At 40.9% G+C, this 19578-nt stretch overlaps 1 protein-coding gene across 1 annotated transcript in view; it reads right to left on the minus strand.

Annotated features, from left to right (window-relative positions):
* Positions 1 to 19578, minus strand: part of ATP10A (ATPase phospholipid transporting 10A (putative)) — a 111347-nt gene that overhangs the window by 48801 nt on the left and 42968 nt on the right. Inside the window, exons 2-3 of the mRNA XM_027726394.2 lie at positions 16808 to 17012; positions 370 to 455 (exon numbers count right to left, since the gene is read on the minus strand). Coding sequence (XP_027582195.2) covers positions 370 to 455; positions 16808 to 17012 — 291 coding nt within the window. The remainder of the gene's footprint in view (positions 1 to 369; positions 456 to 16807; positions 17013 to 19578) is intronic.

Here is a 19578-nt window from a genome sequence, read left to right on the forward strand (position 1 = left end):
GTGTCCAACAAATTGTGTTTGTTGCCTCTCTTGGATGGGTTTTCTATTTCCTCCCATTTCCAGATGGGCTTTTTTTGATGCATGGAGGGAAGGGAGAAGAGTGTCTGTAACTGCAGTGGGTTTATGCCTTCATTTCTAGAGTGTAAACTGATTGAAGATAACAGCTAAATCCATCCTAAGGAATGGAAACGTGAGGCTCCCATCTCACCTTAAAGTGGGGATCCTCTACAAGGGCTTTAAATATGCAGCTCTATTTAGATGCGATGATGATGCAACTTACATAAGTCAGTGCAAAACAAACCAGCATTTATTTTATTCCATATTAGAGAAAAAAAGTGTATACTGAAGGATATTATATGAAATACTCACATGTAACCTCGAAACCTACTTAAGTCATTGTTTGGCTTCTCACATTCAATGACACTGGTGAACTTCAAAGGGTCAAACTCTGAGTCCTGGAATAATAAAAATGTTAATTACTTAGAGCAAATACTTGCAAATTATATCCAAAATCTCTTTCTTTTCTAGCTTTTGTAATATGTTAAAGTTCAGTTTTTTTCCAAAGGCAATCAAAGCAAAGACATTGATGACTGGCGCTGAAAACCAAAGGGACCTGAGAAAATATCCCTTACAAGGATGACTTTTTTGTTCTGCAACTGGAAGATGTGAGTTTCTATAAGCATTAGATAAAAGACGCTGAGTCCAGCAATCAAATGAATTTGGTCTGGAGTAGGAAAATGAAATTTACCTGGGAAAGCTCAAAATTCAATAGCATCATTATACTTCATGTTCAGTGAAGCTACTGAAAATCTAGGACAAATAAGTCAATATACTGCCAATTACGGCAACGCTAATATGAGCTTTTGAAATATTAGCAAGACTTCTTAATTGCTTTATGCCAACAGAGATAAATGAATCTACTACAGTAAATTACACACATATAGCAGAATACCTCTTTTTATGCCATGGCTGGGCTTCGCGAACGAAGATTTGGGAAGGCTCTAACCACATTTGTTACAGGCACGTTGGTACCTCTTTTTAATTATCACTTAAAAACATTCTTGATTGTCTAGTTCATTATTCTGACGCTGGTATTTTTGCTGACTATATAAGTTTACCTGTAGTTAGCACCTTGTTGTGTTTGAGGAAAAACATCATAGCAGAGCATAATTACTTTATTTTGTTAAATAAAAATCAAGGTTCTCCTTTCTTTGCCAGATCAAACAAACTATGCTGTGAAAGCAGAGATATCTGATCCTGGTGCTGTGGAGAAGGCTGTCTTCATCAACAAGGACTACCTTTATAAAGCTGCTTTGCATCACACTTAAATAAAAGAACCAATTGTGTATTATCATATTACTAAGCTCGCAACAGTGCTAGCACTTCATATCTTATGTTTCATAATGGTTTTTCTGAGCAGCTGTAGATCCCAACCACTACTTTTTAGAGCACACTTGTGAGACTGAGAATCACTAACCAGAGGACAAACACAATCTTATTGCCAGCTTCTCTGAAACACACAGGTGTCTGTTTTTTTGATATTGACTCTACTCAGAAGAGGTGAAAGAAACCAGATTTTAAATTAGAGATAAAAGAAACTAGAGGATATGTCAGAATAACCACTGGCACCCTCCTTCATTTTCCTACCAGTTACACCTGGAAGAACAACAGACTTACAGTATACAGGAGACAATTCAAACCACCCACGCCTGACACTTTTGAAAATCTTTCCTGTATTTTCAAGAAACAAAAGATGATAAAGAGAACTGTGAAGATGGGCTGTCACTTAGAGACAGCTACAGCCCACTGGAGGAAAGAAAAACTTTTACATGCAGAATTCTGCTTGTAAACAAGGAAGAAAAAAAAAGGAGTAAAACCAAAAGACAGCTTTGAGCAAAGACTGCTATGCTGAGAATCAGACTCCCCAAATTATGTCAAGGCTGACAGCCAAGTACCTGAGCCATTGCAAGAAATCCAGATGATCTTCTCAGAACTAAATACCATTGGTATTTCAGCTCATTAGCTGTATCTCCTGGTCAGCCTTAAACTTCTCTAGGTGACTGAAGTTTGATGCTGAGAATGCTTGGAAGTACCTAGTTCTATAGAGATACCTAAGACATAATTAGGCTGTAGAACGGGGCACGTATTGTAAAGCCACACATTCACACCCCTTTTGACCCTTGTTCCTTATCTGCTCACTTCAGACAGGCACAGACACCAGCAGTCACAAGGAAGCAACCACTGCCTAGAACAGACATCATAGAGCTTTCAGGCTTTGACATCTGAAATCTGCTACTACAGCTCCTGACTTTACACACTCCAGCAGTCACAGGTTCATATTACAGAGACACTATACTAGCAGCCAGGGTTATCTGGCAGCTGGCTTTGCCTGAGCTTGTTGGAGAAGGTGAAGTTCTCCCAAGTCACATCAAAGCTTGCTGTGCTGGGAAAGCCTGTTTTCTCTACATAAGGCCTGCTCTGCTCTTCCAGAAGACAATCTTTTCCTTCCTTGCTCCAATATGTTCCTTGGCAGAAAAAAAAAATGGTACAGAAGAAAATAACTATTCACCACTGTAGCTTAAACTGCATTTGTAAGTTGGAGGGAAAAGACTGGAATAGGAATCATTTCTTGTCTTTTTATTATAACATACTATATATATTACATTTAATTTAGCACAAAATTTCATTCAGTGGTCTTAAAAAAAGAAAAGAAAGAAATTTTAACATCTTTGATGAATGCCCTGAGGGAATCCTAGACACCTAATAATAAACTGTAATGTAATCAAATGCAGGCTTTGTATGGCTGCTGAACTCAGCAGAGAGAGCATGTTTTCAGTGCAGTACAGACACATTAACTTCTAGAGCAACTGGAAGCTTGCAGACTGGATTCCCTTTCTGCTAAGAAAACTTGCCAGCAAGGCCAGCTATTTAACAAAAAAAAAAAAAAAAAGGTACTTAAAATCTAGAGGTTTCTAAAGTCTTCACAAAAAAAGAAAGATCAGAGAGGACTAAGCGTACCCAACTTACCCATCACTACTATGGAATATATTGTCTTTCTCCCTCCTTTGTAGAATTCTTTTAATTTATTACTCAGTTTTGGAACTAAAAGTACTTTATCACTAAATCTAACTGTCTGTATATTTGTATTCTGTTACAATTAACTTGAAATATGTGATTATGGTCTTTAACCAAACAATATCTGGGAGGAAAGAAAATCTAATTAGAATAGTAGTTTACATAAGGAAACAAAGCTGAAGAATTCTGATTTATGGCAAAAGCTCTTTGGTTTATTAATAAATCAAATCACTCCATCTCTCCATCTCTTCCCTGTGAAACGGAAGGGTAGATCTACAAAGAACATTACAGCTGATGACACTGTTTTGATGTGAGAATGCTTTTTGGTATATGAAAGAACAAATATGTTAAATACAGCCTGTATGTGACTGCTTTTAGTGGTTAGAAAGAAGCACAAAGTTAATGCAAGATTTCACAACGATCAAGGTTATGTTCCTTTTTATGCTGCTACCTACACTTTGGCAGCAATTGAATCATAAACTGTAATGATGTTCTCTCTCATAACATAGAAGTTAAAGCCAAAAGTGTTTTTTTCACAGTGCACAAATCACTAGTTGTGCTATTTTCTCTGTAAAAGTCCATGAAAAGAAATTATCCCCCACTACTTTTAATTTTTCTCTTACGCTGAATTTCTGCATCACTGTTAAGACACAAAAACCAAGATCAAAATATGGTCAAACATTGAACTTCTCCAGATCTTTGTGCACTACTTATCTGGTATGCCTTATTTTCCTTATCAACTTCCCACTTAAGAGAACTACTGGGCATTAAAGCCATTTCAGTCTCAAGAGGGATGAAAAGCTCCATGCCTAGATAGACTGCAATCTGAAATGAGGCTTTCCAGTGCCTAATTTCCCTGAAATCTTGACTTATGTGCTGTTCTCATTGTCTCCCTGTGCACACTAACAAGGCCAGGCCATTCACAAAAAGCAGCTGAAGGCATTTTTTTTATTTTCTGAAAGTATGTGTCATATTTATTATCTGGTACCTCAGCAGGTGTCCCAAACTTGTGCCTTGTACACCACTGATCTGAACAACTTACTTTCTGGTTGATACAAACCTGGGAGAGATTCAAACATTGGGTATTTTATGTACTCGAGGATTCTGTAGAATGTATTTCATTTCTTCAGGATGCCTCTTGCAAGGAAAACATTTAGCATCCTATCCATAAATCCTACTTCTTCTACTTAAAACTTAGGGAAATTCATTTTTAGTCTAAGTGGAATAATGGAAAAGCTTATTTTCCTTACATAAGCAGACTTAGTCAAAAGCAAAAAGTTGCTAAATATTGATTCCTTCAAAACTGAATTTCAAATTAAAGTTAAATTGCAGATGCAAAGGGGTTTGTGGCTAGGCTTTTAAAGAATGCTCCAGCTATTAAATCTGATGAAGAGTTCCATTTAAAACAGTATCTTGAGCTGTGTCATAGATCCTAAAAAGGTAAAGTGTTGAGGAGAAGAAAATGTTACAATGCTTCTACAGAGTGGGGAATCAACAGGTAGACAGATGAAGAGACTATAAAGATTTGTCACAAAAAAAGCAGACTGAATTTAGCTCTCTCCAGCATGACTTTGTAGCTTCAGCCGTAAAATCATTCTGAATCTCTACAGTGAAATGCCAACCTTTTCGATTCTGCTGGCAACCTCACGAAACTGTCATAGCTCAAGGAGCAAAGCATGCTGCTCTGCCAGATGAGTTTGACAATTACACAATGTTCAAACAACATATTTCCCTTCATTAAATGCCTGTTGTATGAGTGATTTAATAGTCTGCTAGTGATATTAATAATGCATAGTTATTAAAATGTTTTCCTTTATGCATCTGCCCTACTTTACTTCTGCAAAAACCTGACTTTGATGTTTGGTCCTTCCTTCCGATAGGACAGCAATGAGTAAATATCCAGGACACCCTTGGGTGACAGTGACAGTTACCCACTTATCCCATTGTGTTTACTGGCTATGCTGGGTATCTTATCCAGACTTCTCCCTGCAGTACAATTGCTGATGAGGGCTCTGGGATTTGTTTTGGCATGTATGCCTGGAGGAAACAAAAAGGGAGAAATGGAGTCATGGAGACAACTCAAAGAAAATATTTAATAGACAGAAATCTGCCTCAGCCAGAAAAATAGCTTTTCCAGCTTAAAAGCTTTTAAGTGCACTAAGAACTCATGCTCCTAATGCATTGGTCCATCCTATTACTACTTTACATAGCAGTACCTTGCATTTACCATATAAAATTAATCTGACCTTTTATTAATGTGCAACTGGGATTACATACTGATGTTATGTATCCAAAGCATACAGACTGTTTATATACTAAAAGAGTGAAATGTTTTAAATGTCTAAACTGCATTAGTCTCTCTGGTACAATTTATCTGTGCCACTAATTCACAAGAAAAGGAAGAAACAGTTTGATCTATGCTGTTTAGGAACTAAGAAGATCCATTTGTACAACAGAATTTAATAGTTTTGTTTTCCACACTGACAGCTACTACTATAATTGGATTTCTTTTTTTTTTTTTTAGTATTGTTCGTTTAAAAGTAACTCATGTTCAGTATTCATTGGAATATTAGAACTCATGTTCAGTAAGCACTGGAACACCTGAGCAAGTCAAATACATATTAGGGGGCTGATCTTCCTCTGGCTGACCTAAGTTTTCCCCTTTGTAGAAAACAATATGAAGGAATAATGCAATATCCAGCCTGCAGGAGGAAAAATGTTGCAAGTGTTGCTTGCAAGGCCTAGAAAGACCTCAATAATTCTATGACAGCCAGCTGAAGAAACTGCTGTTACTCAATCATGGGACAAAAGTACCAAAAAAAAAATGTCAACAATGCTGAAAATACACACATGCAAGTTCTAATGTCTCTTGGGATGATGGCCACCCTTAGCAACACACCAAAAATTACAGGGGTGTGAATGAATTCATTCATGGACCTTAGTAGTTCTGGAGAGTAGTAAGGGAATAGTGTTTGTCAAGGCTGAAATACAGACCCAGATCTGGACAATTAAGAAAGTGGTATCTGCCTGTTCCAAAAGCCAGTCACTGAAATAAATGAATGGGCTCACACCTTGTAAGAGCCAACCTCAACATTAGCTCAGCGCTTCAACTAAACCACAAACGAAGCCTCTCAAGGGCTCACAAAACTCTTTGTACAACCCACACTGCTCCTGCAGAGGCTGTTCGCTTCAGTTACAGACAGATGTAACTGTTCCCACTCTTCAGTTCTTCCCCCTTTCTGGAGAGATTTCCAGCAGTCTTTCTGCTGCATTTTGTAACTGCTGGATGAAAATGTCACTTGATTAGTAGCAGAAGCATTGCACACTCATTTTAAAGGAGAAGCACAACAGCTCAGATCAGCTTCTGAATGAAGTTTGCCCTACTCCTGCTCTGGTACAGGCTGCTGGCCAGTCTGACTTCTTGTGGGATGAAGTTCTGCCAGAAGAAATGGCGGTGGGAAGGACTAAGACTCTTCAACCAGAAGAGGAAATGTTAAGCACTGCTCTTACATCATTCTACAAATCAAACCCAAAACATCAGAGTCCTGAAAGGAGAGAGAGTGTTTGGTAATGCAGGGGTTTCCTTACGAATGGTAAAATCTAAAAGTAGCAGCTGTAGTGTCAGGATGCAGTTAAACAGACCAAAGCTTGATGAGCCCACCTCAACCTGAAGACAGGATATCTAGATAAAAGCATCTTTACCTTGCAAGTTATTATGTTAAGAAACATCTCTAGGATGTGAAGGAAACCTGTAACATACAGCAATCGCCTAAGGAACTGAGAGACTTCAGGCCCTGGCAATGGCAGGGGAGCGCAGAGGGAAAGAAGCAGTCCTAATGAAAAGACACCTTTTATTCCACATACTACAAGGCAGCATTTATATCGGCACTATCACAGTTTTTTCAGCCTTTCCACAGGCATTTCCAGTGTGAGAAGGCGTTACAACCAAGCCAAAACTCCCCAAGCTGGACACTGGCATGATGTCTTCACTTGGATTTGTATTTTGTTTCAACATTCACCATCACATGCCTGCCCTACTGCAAACACAGCAAGAAGAGTACACCTTCTCCACTTAATCCCAGCTGTTTCCGTTCTTTCCTCTTAGCCCTGTGGAGAGGGTGGAGGAAAGATTAAGTGCAGTGTGAAGATTAAGTCAGTCTGAAGGCAACAGGGCTGTGGTTGCCATGTACAGTACATGGGGGAAGTTGGGATGTCTGCAGAATACTTTGGCTAAAAGCTTCCCCTCTGAACTATTTTCATCTTCTATCTATTCTACTGAACAAGCTCCTTTTCAATCAACATGCTAAAGTCACGGGTAGCAAAGTGGAGAACACCTTTTCAAGGAATTCAAGAGTGACTTTTTTCAGATACCAGCTGATTGCATGAATTTTATGAAGAGAAATTCACAATGGCCTTGCCAGTTCCAAAACTGGGAAATGAGCTGAGGGGAATGAAAATGTATCACTGTGGTAGAGGTGAGGTTCACTTCCCAGTTCAACACTCTAGTCAGCCTCACATTTCAGGCACGCACAATGGTTACAAAGTTCCTGCATAGTCTTGTCTTCAGTAGTCTATATGCTTTGTTCAGGTAAGTGTGGAAATAAGACATACATGAATATGACCTGTTCAATCAGAGCACAGCAGAACAGAGGAGTCTATTATTCTTGTGCAGGCTTTCCTCACAAATTATTCTCTGGGTATATGTCATCTACTTGGGACTTCTGCAAGGACTTTGATATGTTCCTCCACAACATTCTTGCCACTAAATCCAAGAGACACAGGTTTAATGGATGGTCTCATAGATGGATAAGGAATTTGCTGGATGGCCCTGTCCAAAGAGGTGTAGTCAATGCTTTGATGTCCCAGGGGAAACCAGTGAGTGGTGTCCATCGAGGGTTTGTACTGGGGACCACTGGACATCAGTGACATAGACAGTGGGACTGAATGCATTCCCAGCAAGCTTGCAGATTGTTATCTGTGGTGTGTTTGGCACACTGGAGGGAAGCGATGCCACCCAGAGAGACCTTGACAGTCTTGAAAGGTGGGCCTGTGCAAACTTCATGAAGTTCAACAAGGCTATGGGGAAGGTCCAGCACGTGGGTCAAGGCAACTTCCAGTATCAATACAGGCTGGGGGATGAAAGTATTGACAGCAGCCCTGGGGATTAGGACTGGGGATACCAATGGATGAAAAACTGAACATGAGCTGACAATGTGTGCTGGCAACCCAGAAAACCAGCTGTATCCTGGGTTGCATCAAAAAAAGCATAGCCAGGAGGTTGAGGGAGGTGATTCTGCCCCTCTACTCCACTCTTGTGAGACCCCACCTGGAGTATCACATCCAGCTCTGCTATAAGTAAGACATGTAACTGGTAAGAGTGGATCCAGAGGAGGGCCACAAAAATGATATGAGGGCTGGAACACTTCTCCTACGAAAAAAGAAGTATAACCACTACAGTTCTGCGTGGAGAACAGTCCAGTGTCCAGTCATGCACCTATAGGACAACCACAGCTCGCTCTTTCATGAGCACATACACATAACGTGAAGTATCTGACCATCACAGAGTCATAGCAGAGCTTGAAAGTATGAACCCAAGTATAACCAATGAATGCAAATTTTCATGTTTTATTGAAATAACAGTTTTGAGACATACAGCCAGCCACTTCCCATGTAAGTAACATTTTAATGCAAATTTGTACTGACCTCTATGGCCTTATCAGTACTAAACTGTGTAAAAGACTTGGAGGGTAGCAGCAGGTGGAGAAAAGAGAAGTGGGATGAGGGTTCATATCGTTGATGTTGAAATAAATAGAGGAGTTCCTCATATCATTGCTCTGCCTTTTCTGGCAGAAAAGCAGACCCCTTCTCCACCTCAGTACTTTCAAAGGAAAGTGAGACCATACTATTATAGCTGGAGTTAAATGTGGTTTAATACTGTGAACCCTTCTGCTCTGGAAAAAAAGGTCTTTCCATCCTTTTCTAACCACTGATACTGTCACCTGGGATGGTGGTATCAGAGGGAAGTGTAATACGATGTATTTCCAGCTCAAAATCCCGGTCCTAAAATCAGGAGTTCTCAGTGTTATATTAGAAAATCTCATTTCCAAGAACATATTCCAAATATTTCCTGTTCTCGGGTCAATGTATGGTTAAGGAATAAACAGTTCTAGAAATAAGCTTTTGTTCAGTAAAACTGAATTAGGTTACATCAGAAAAGTCAAGACAAAAAAAAAATTGGAAAATTTCCTCTTAACTTGCTTTAAATGTAGATGTTTACTTTTCTATAACAGGAAAGCCATATAGCATTTTATATTCTCTATGGACCTGAAATGTTCTCTTGTTTTCTAATGCTTTTTCAGAGAAACAGCAGAATGAAGAAATGCTGAGCTATTGATATAGAGAATGAAATATCCTGCCTCTCTAGAGGTCAGATGCAGCATAAGCACTGGCATAATGCATTTCCTTACATGGATTTACCACTGTTCCACCAGTGCTGGAAGGATTACTCTAGGGATGAGAGGTCCTTCACAACCATGACACTCAAACTTAGATTCATCAATTTTGCCCCTTTAACCTATATTTAAACACAAAACTAAACGACCAATGGCAATGGTAAAAGTACTCCAGCGCTCTTCAGAACTGGACTCTCTCTCTGCCCTCCCCCTCTTCCCCCAATGCTTAGATTATTCTATCCAAAATTTTCGCTTACAGTTATTCAAATTCTTTGTCCCTCTAATGGTGCTCTCTCGAAACTCAAACTTGTGGCCTGGACACCTGCACAATGGAAACTAGAAAGAGATGTTAACCTTGCTCAATGCTGACCAAAGAGGAAGTGAACCATCATTCTTGAGTTTTTATTTCCCCATCCCTTCCAGTGCGAGACTACTGACTAAATGGCGTGGAGTGAAAAACTGTTCTCAGCCTTCCTTTAGGGCTTTTAGTTCACAAAAAGTTTGCCACAGCACTGATTTCGGTCCTACTCTGCATCAGGTTGTTCTGCATGCATCTGTTATACATTTGTTTCTCTGTTAAAGAGGCAGTATTGCTTCCTCTTTAACTAGACATGCCCATGGTTTCCACACAAGTCATCTCTGAACACAATACTATCCAATAAAAGATATAACAATATAGGTGTAGAGATTTTCATAGGAATTCACCCCTCATCAAAGAAACAAATGTTCAAGGCATGACCTCAAACAAAAGACCTTCATAGGGTGTGATATGCTTGCATTTTGCACTGAGAAACACACCTTTTTACAAGGTTTATCTTCAGCTAAAGTGTAAAACTAAAGAAAAAAAAGTTTTAATTTTATATCCTGGCAGAGCATAGGGAAAATCATTGTTTATTTTTGCTTGTTGGTTTGTTTTTTTTTAACTGTCTTTTCCCTTAGGGAAATCTAATTTTGGCAACATGTGTGGGATGGAGCACTAATCTGCTATTTTAACATGTGCATATCTGGAATTTTCAAGCCACTTTTCATCACCTTATGAACCTTCTCAAAATAGTGCAAAAAAGAAAGGCACAAGGAATAACCCCAAAAAGAGAGACAGTGGCTGTTCTTGTGGCTTGATTCTACCCTGTTAAAGTACTTACAGTCAAAACAACACTGAGTCAAACAACACTGATTAGTTCACATCTAGTTGATTATAACAGTGTACTATTCCCAGTAAACTGCAGGTAGATGATAGCCTGAGGGTACTCGTAGGACAGGAAGCAACAGCCAGAGTATAGCTATATCTGCTCTTGTCTTGCTTTAAAAGATCCAATCACACTCTTTGAGATAACAAGCTCATATCAACAGGTAAGTCGAAAACTAGCCTGCCTGGAAGTTGAGCTGGTTTAACTTCAGCTGTTCTCTCAAACTGGGCTAGTTTAGTCAATGCAGACTGATGCACAAGAAATCTTAGATCAGTTTAGACTAAACCAAAATTTGAAAATCACTTTATTTTCTTTTCTACTGAATGCAAAAGCAATATCTACACTGAGATACCAAGGCTGTCCAGTGAGTTGTTTACATGCAATTAGCATGAACTGCCCTTGCCAAAGTACAGAGCAGCCTGGAGCCACCAACAGTCAGGCTTACAAGGCAGCCCTTCTGGAAAGCAATCTTTGCTTGTCTTCTGGGTCAGCTTCTGCCTAGGACTCATAGGGAAAGAAATAAATGGTATAAATGGCCTAATGCTTAGAACAGGGAGCTGTGGGACTGTTTTCTCTAAGTTCAGCTGTACCCAGTGTATTTCCAGCACAGTGCAGGAACATGTAGGGCTGGAATAAAAGCTGGATCTGTCAATTTAGCCCAACTTCCAGGCTGGGACAGATGAGCAAATGTGCCTGCAGTAAGCATAGGCTCTGCGTTTATACATATTCCAGAAGGGTTCACAAACCGACTTGAGAGGAAATGAGACTCAGGAGTTATTTTGGTGCTAGTCTGCATGCAAATGAACCTCACAAACAGGCAGACAACAAATTCAGATGTGCTTATTAGACAAAGTAAATAAGCAGTCAAGAAGTCATTTGCAAGGCTTATCTAAACCTGTTTAATCATGCTACTATAAGCTTGTTTTAAACTAAGTTCTACTCTTAGGAAAAAATGAGAGGGAAAAAAAAAATGCATCCCCTATCTTCACCACTTCTGAGAGAGATACATGCACCTACTCACAGGAGATGGCAGCTGCTACATTTAGCTTAGCTTTCAGCTGAACTGAAGCTTTCCACATAAACATCCAGGACACAGGCACTGGTTAATAAACCATAAGCTTCTCCAGAATCCACAGTGAGTTTTTGTGGATTTTGTTAAAAGGCATAGTGAGTAAAAACAGTGGAGCAAGGAAATGTAAATGTTTTTCATGAGTCTAGATTCATACTATCAAAATATCCTAAATCAAGTTTATGAAATCTGAAAGGGAGTTTTGAGCTCTCACAGCCCAAAGTATCTGCTTATCCACTCTCTGAAGAGCGGCTGACATGACGTCTCAGATGGCTGGAAAACATTCCATAAGCAATGTGGAGGGTGTGGTGGCACAGCAGCTTGCCGAGTAGCACAGAAAACACATTGATTCCTCCTGCCTACTGTGTCTCCTATTAGACCCAGCACACCAGAAATGGCTGCTGTGACTCGGCAGCAGTGACAGTGGGTTTGAAATTAGAAGGAAACTGGTAGAATACCAAGAAACAGTTGTTTTGTTTTTCTTTTTCCAAGAGATGTTTACTGGTCACTGCTAGCACTGTTAGATCACTCATGGTGAGATTTAGCACAGTGCTTTTCCTTAGCTGCACTTGCCAATGTGTCATGCTGCACACATGGACCTGATTTGTACTTCAGGGTGAAGACGGTGCACTATCCTTTTGGTTTTAAAGACATAGCATTCAGAAATATGTTTCTGACTATTTTAAACATTTCTAACACATCCTGTTGCTGTAGTAGCAGAATAACAAGAACACAGTATTTAAAGCCTTGGAGGAAAAAATGCCAAGGCCTTTGAAAACTCTCCTGTTTACTTTTTTTCTTTTTTAACCTACTCACTGAGTGATTTTCTTTTTTCTTGACTGACTATTTTGAGTGTACAACAACAAGGTATAGATTCAAACTGGTGTCTTCAGGCATGGAAGCCACAGAGGAATATATCAGTGAGTCTTCTCACTGCTTGTGTACTGATACAGTATAGAATCATGTACAGAAAAGACAGATTTATGTCAGACATATCCCATTCGTTAACAAACATGCAAAGCTAACAAGCAGTGTGTTCCCAGTCTACCATAAATTACTCAGACAATTCAAAGCAGTACTGAAATAAACAATATTTCTGGTCACTTGCACTATAAAGGAAAACAGTTTCTTGGAATTCACAAGCCCACAAATGCTGATCTTGGATCTTCTGAGCATATGTTTAAAGTAAAATAATGCCTCCAAAGCATTGGAGACGAGGATACAGAAAAGCTTCTATAATTGCTTATTGCTTCTTCAAGAGTCAGGCTAAAAAGATAGCAGAATTGTACTTTTGTGAACACAGATTTGGAAGGGAGAAGCCGTGAAACCTTTTACTCTCTGAGACTGTGGACCTTATATGCTGTTAATTCTGAAAAGAGACACACAGAGATTCTTCAGAGGATGCTGGCAGAACAGTGGCCCTTCCAGAGGGCAGCTGTACCCAGCATAACAGCACTGGGCTTGCTGGTTTTGGAGAGGGCATTTAGAGAAAACGCTGTGGTTGCAAGAAAACTGTGCAGAGCACACCCCATTTCAGTGACCCCAAATTGGCTACCAGGCTCTCTATGAGAGCTCGGTGCAGACCTGTGGGACTGTAAATTGCATGAGTGCACACAGGGCAGGAACAGAATCAGAAAAGCATACAAGTAGCTTTAAACAACGGTTCCTACTCCCACCCCCACTCCATTCCCATGCCCAGCAGAGTTACTGGTATAGAAATAGCTATCCTTTGTTGACCTGCTTCACTGGCATGTGTTCAGAAGTTATCAGTTAGCTCATATACAAAGCACAGACAGGCCAAGCTTTGTAAAAGTTTCTTTTAAATACTTAAGATACTGCTACAGAGACAGTATTCAAAGACAGCTATTGACAGTTGATGTTTTAAGAAGAAGCTTCCAAAAAAATCTATTTCTTGTCCTGTGATAAGCCACATGACAAGGCACGTCATTCTGTAAGGGAGGTAGGGAAAGTGTTTAGCAGTGTGGGAAAGAGAGGGCCAGGACTACATAATCTATTTGTTTGTTTTCCTGCTTGAACAACAGAGCTGCAGAATGACACAGAACAAAACAGCTATGAACATGAGAGAGTTGTTCTGCTGAGCACAATATTAATAAAAAATGTAAAAGCATTCTTGGACAATACATGAACAGGTTGGGATGCAGGTCCTGTAAGAGATTTGGGAATGAGCTTCTCTGAGGTTTGGCAAAAGGATGGTTAGCACTAGGTGCAAGAAAATTTTATGAGATCTAACAATAAGTTCTCTCTAGTTGTCACAACTTAAGACATATCCAAACAGGAACTACACTTCAATCCAACAGATAGGCATCACCTTGTTATTCCATGCTACTTGGCCATGGTCCTACTATTCATCCAACATTTCCCAAGCAGCTCCCTCAATCTCACTGGTCTCTCAGCAGGGCAGTATCTTCAAGAACGAGTATGAGTCTATCCCCACTAGGATGGAGTGTGAAAGCTAATGCTGCTGCATGAATTAACAGTGTGCATAGACAGGTTTTGGCCAGGACTTTAATGAGGATGGCAAGTATTCTGCTGGATAACTTATGGGGTGCTGTTACAGAGAGGCTCTGTGATGCTGCAGCTGCTGAAGACTTAGTACTTTCAAGTGTGCACTTTGCTACAACTTAGCTGATGCAGGAACCCAGGCTTGGATATTTCCTGCTTTCTCGGCTATTTTAAGAGAGTGGAGGTAGTCACATGTGGTTTTTTTACAGGCTCTCTTTCAATACTTGACTCCTTGAGGACCAGTCCTGTTTTCATTGGAATGAATGAGCATTCTGTCACTACCCCCAGTTTAACCCCTGAAAATTTACTATGGACCTCACTGCTATTGTAGCATGGCATCTTGTAATCTGAAATTTATTTAAAAAATTATTTATCCCCATTTTTCGGAGCACACTTCTGAGATAGAAAAGTTCCATAATCATCTTATAATAGAGAGAACTAAGATATGGAAGGAGGATGAGCCGGAAATCCAAAGTGTGCCAGGTGTCTACAAAGCTGACTGTAAGTATCTCTATGATAACAGATTTCCTCAGTAAAGCAGGGTATGCTGAGCAAGCCACGCCACGTATACCCTGATGTGCTTGGCGCATAAAGTTAGCTATGCTTCCTTAGGCAAGAACTGTCTCCTCAGCCTTCTTCCCCAACAGGACCCAATTCGATCTTTGATAACCTTTAACCTGTTTGAGGAGAAAATAGCACTGCCACTCACTTCCACACAACAGTCTAACGGTTACAGGTCCAGTCAAACTGTACAAAACCCAGAGCTGAAGTCTTTAGCTGCCTGGTTTGGATCAGCAATTTAAACCTCATCACATATGCCAAAGATGAGATTGCAGGGGTAGTCCCTCCTGGTTTTTCCTACTGTATCAATGTATGCATGTAATCACTGGCTGAAGACAAAGAAGTGTCTCCACAACTGATGGTTCAGGCACACATCTAGGCTCCGCAGCTCACAGGAGCAGGGGAGTCTGTAGGGTTGGCAGGTGTCCTCTCAGCCTGCCAGCTTCCAGGAATAGAGCTGAGTCACTACATACTGCCAGGAGGCCTGGGATCCCAAGACAGCATAAGGGACTCCTTTGGGCAGCAAGAGTCTTGAAAGCTAATCTTCTCATGATTTGTACTTGGACACATTAATTCCTTTCACCATGTTTACCAACACCTACTGCTATGTGTCCAGTGGTCTTGGATTACAGAAATCCAACCATCTGCTGTGGATGAGTGGAGGACCTGGTGCCTTCCTGGGTCATTCTGTGAGACAGAGCTGGGACGTGTCCTTACCTTATAACTGTACCTACAAATGCAAAACATGCCTGTGTTCAGTAACCTAAATAAAATCTACAGATTTTGTTCTGCATAATGCACCTGAAGTCACAAAGGAACTCTATGTTGGCACAAAACCGTGATACATCTTTGAGCACCTTCCTGAAGCTCTATCCACTGGGAGAAATTTCCTCTCAGCGGGAACAGGATGGGATGTTTGAGAAGCAATTCAATTAACTTCTTTGAAACAATCAGAGTTTTTGAAACATTTGGCTTGCAGCTGATTAAGCTTCTTGCCATGTTGGTAGCTGTCATGTCATGTCTAAATTCTGTGTGGAAATCACTGAAGATTAAACAAGTCTTTATCTCATGTTTTCACAAGCTATTCAGAGAAAGGATCTACCTACCATAAAGAATTATTTGGAAGGCACACTGACTTTTTTTCTCTTGGTTGGATTTTAACTTCATTAATGCTGATCTACCTCAGTACAAAATCTCTCAAATGAGAAGAGCTACTAGGAAAAAGATGTAGTGGAATTCTAAAAAATATTTTTTTTTTCTGACAAATACAGGAAACTGGAGTTAGTTGGTAAGAATGACGGGAGAGGAGGGCACACAAATAAATAGTATTTCAGTAACACCATTAAAGCAAGTAAAACTTCAGGTAATTTCCTCTAATTCTGCTGACAGTAACTGACCTGGATTATGTTTTGTTTCAAAATAGTGCTGTTGGGCAGAGATAAGCACAGTGAGAGAGCAGTAAAACAGTTTTTGAGCACAGACAACTCCAGAATGCATGCTCGCTGTCCCTTTAAATCTTGCAAGCTTTAATGCTCCAAGTGCTGGAGGGATATTCTGCAACACAGTTTCAGGCAAATTCCTAATTGAAACTGATCTGGTTTACAGGCAGGAAAAGTGTTTATTTATATTTAAGTATCTTCTCCTTGGGCAGTTAAAATGTGTTTTCAAGAATCAAGCTACAATAGAAGCCATTAAAAACCCCCAACATTTTCCAACCACACACAATTGCCCCAAATAATTCTTATTCAGATTCAGGGAAAAATTATGGTAAAACTTCTGATACTATGATGAGGTCAGTTGTTGGCAAGTGCTCTCATTTTAATGACAACCATAACAGTAATTCATTAGCACTACTAGAACAATCAGATTTAGCTGGTGTGGAGTGTATTGGTAAACAGCTACTTACTGTTTACCAATTCTTATCCTAAATGATGACTTACCAGCTCTAAGAACCTCCTCACCACCTGTCTTTGTTTTAAGTTAGTTTCACCATCCAGGTTAGCTGTTTCTATATGGCACAGCCCATCGGGATCACTCGAGGAGAGCAGCAATATGTCAGCAGGTATAATTTCATTACAGCGAAGTTGCACAAAGTCTCCGACTTTCACTTCTTTCCAGTATCTGCTTATATATTTCTTCTCATTTCTGAAAAAAAAGAGGACATTTACAGGACACATAAATCAAAAAAATGCACAGACTGAGATGTTTCTGATGGATCTGGTTTGATTTGTATCAGGAGTACAGTGCCTTTGGAAGATTCTCAGGAACTCTCCAATCACTCTGGGAAAAGCCAATGCAGAGTGCCAGGAGGTCACTTCCCAATGACTCAGAACCAGGTCTGAGTTACCAAGACACTCTTTTAAGACTCAGAGGACATGCTGATGTTAGACTTGACTAAGCAGGATAAACAGGAGCTTCACATATTCTCCTTTCCCTCCCTCCATGCTCTGAGTCACCCATCTGATCCCGTAAAGGGGAGGGAGCCATTGTCCATAATGTGTGGAGTCACTTTTATGGCAAGGGGGGGATATGAGAACAGGTCTGGGTGCAGAACACCTGCTTGACTCCTGAATGTCCTCCATCATGTGCCACCCTCTGATGCACCCTCAGACAGCTTCCACTTATTCCCTCTTTCCAACAGGGACAAACTCTGTATAGTGCTGCACATGGTATCTGGACAAAGTTCCTAACTGAGAGAAATTTCCACTGTTCATCACTAAATGTAGAATTACAAGGACATGTCATGTGTGAAATTCAGTCCCAGCTGCTCTATTGAGAAAGGACACTGTCATTTCTTTAAAGTATTTCTGCTGTATTTCCATTCTAGCCTTAATGCTGTCTGTTACATAGCTTACCCTGAACCTTTCATTTTGGAATACAACCACTAAACCTCTCTAGTTTTAAAGGTTATGCTAGTTTGCTACTTCTTTTATTTTTTAGCTTTTTCTTGAGAGCCAGGGGAAAAAGGAACAGGTGATTGCTTAATCAATTTTAGCTAAAATTTCAGGTTTTAGTTTTATGGCATGCACAGACTCACCTGTTTTCTTGGCATTTGTGGAAATTGCTTTATTCTGTTGTGCTTTTGAAAGAAATTAATTTCAAAACAGCCACAATATTGACTTGGCAAAATACCTCCCGAAAATGGGAAGCTGCTATTCTAACACTTTTTTAAGCTCTCAGAAGGCCTTTGGCCATGTGAGCACCAAGATGGTTGTCACTGCCACTGTCACCAGAGACGATCTCCTGGGATAGCACTTTCAGGGGAGATCTCATCACTCCCTACAACTACCTGAAAGGAGGTTGTAGCCAGGTGGGCGTTGGTCTCTTCTCCCAGGCAACCAGCAGTAGGACAAGAGGGCATGGTCTTAAGCTGTGCCAGGGGAGGTTTAGGTTGGATATTAGGAAGGAATTTTGTACAGAGAGAGTAATCAGACATTGTCATGGGCTGCCCAGGGAGGTGCTGGATTCACTGTCCCTAGAGGTTTTTAAGATGAGACTGGATGTAGCACTTAGTGCCATGGTCTAGCAATCACAACAGTGTTGGATCAAGGGTTGGTCTTTTCCAACCCAGTTGATTCTATGATTCTGTGATTTTTAACTGGCAGAATGGGTTTCCGAGGGAGGGTTAGGAGTGGTGGCAGCTATTTTGTTTTTTAAAGTATATTATTTTAAAATACATCACTTTCAGCAACTACAGGCCTGTCAGCCTGACCTCGGTGCCTGGCAGGGTTATGGAGCAGATCATCCTGAGTGCAATCACACAGCACCTTCAGGATGGACAAGGGATTAGACCCAGCCAGCACGGGTTTAGGAGGGGCAGGTCCTGTCTGACCAACCTGATCTCTTGTTACGATCAGGTGACCCACCTGGTGGATGAGGGGAAGGCTGTGGATGTGGTCTATCTAGACTTCAGCAAGGCCTTTGACACTGTCTCCCATAATATACTCCTGGAAAAGCTGGTAGCCCATGGCTTGGACAAGTGTACCCTCTCCTGGATTAGGAGCTGGCTGGAGGGTCGGGCCCAGAGAGTGCTGGTGAATGGAGCTGCATCCAGCTGGCAGCCGGTCACCAGTGGTGTTCCCCAGGGGTCTGTGTTGGGCCCAGTCCTGTTTAATATCTTTATTGATGATTTAGATGAGGGGACTGAGTCCATCACCAGCAAATTTGCTGATGACACTAAACTGGGAGGGAGTGTCGACCTGCTGGAAGGCAGGAGGGCTCTGCAGAGGGATCTGGATAGACTGGAGAGATGGGCTGATTCCAATGGGATGAAGTTCAATAAAGGCAAGTGCAGGGTCCTGCACTTTGGCCACAACAACCCCCTGCAGCGCTACAGGCTGGGCACAGAGTGGCTGGAAAGCAGCCAGGTAGAAAGGGACCTGGGGGTACTAATTGACAGGAAGCTCAACATGAGCCAACAGTGTGCCCAGGTGGCCAAGAAGGCCAATGGGATCTTGTCCTGTATCAAAATTAGCGTGGCCAGCAGGAGCAGGGAAGTGATCCTTCCCCTGTACTCTGCGTTGGTGAGGCCACACCTTGAGTATTGTGTTCAGTTCTGGGCCCCTCAGTTCAGAAAGGATATTGAGGGGCTGGAGCGGGTCCAGAGAAGAGCAACAAGGCTGGTGAAGGGACTGGAGCATAAGTCCTATGGGGAGAGGCTGAGGGAGCTGGGGTTGTTTAGCCTGGAGAAGAGGAGGATCAGAGGTGACCT

This window comes from Pipra filicauda, unplaced genomic scaffold (assembly GCF_003945595.2).
Source record: "Pipra filicauda isolate LSUMZ 115617 unplaced genomic scaffold, ASM394559v2 scaffold468_size503134_pilon, whole genome shotgun sequence".
NCBI classification, from domain to species: domain Eukaryota; kingdom Metazoa; phylum Chordata; class Aves; order Passeriformes; family Pipridae; genus Pipra; species Pipra filicauda.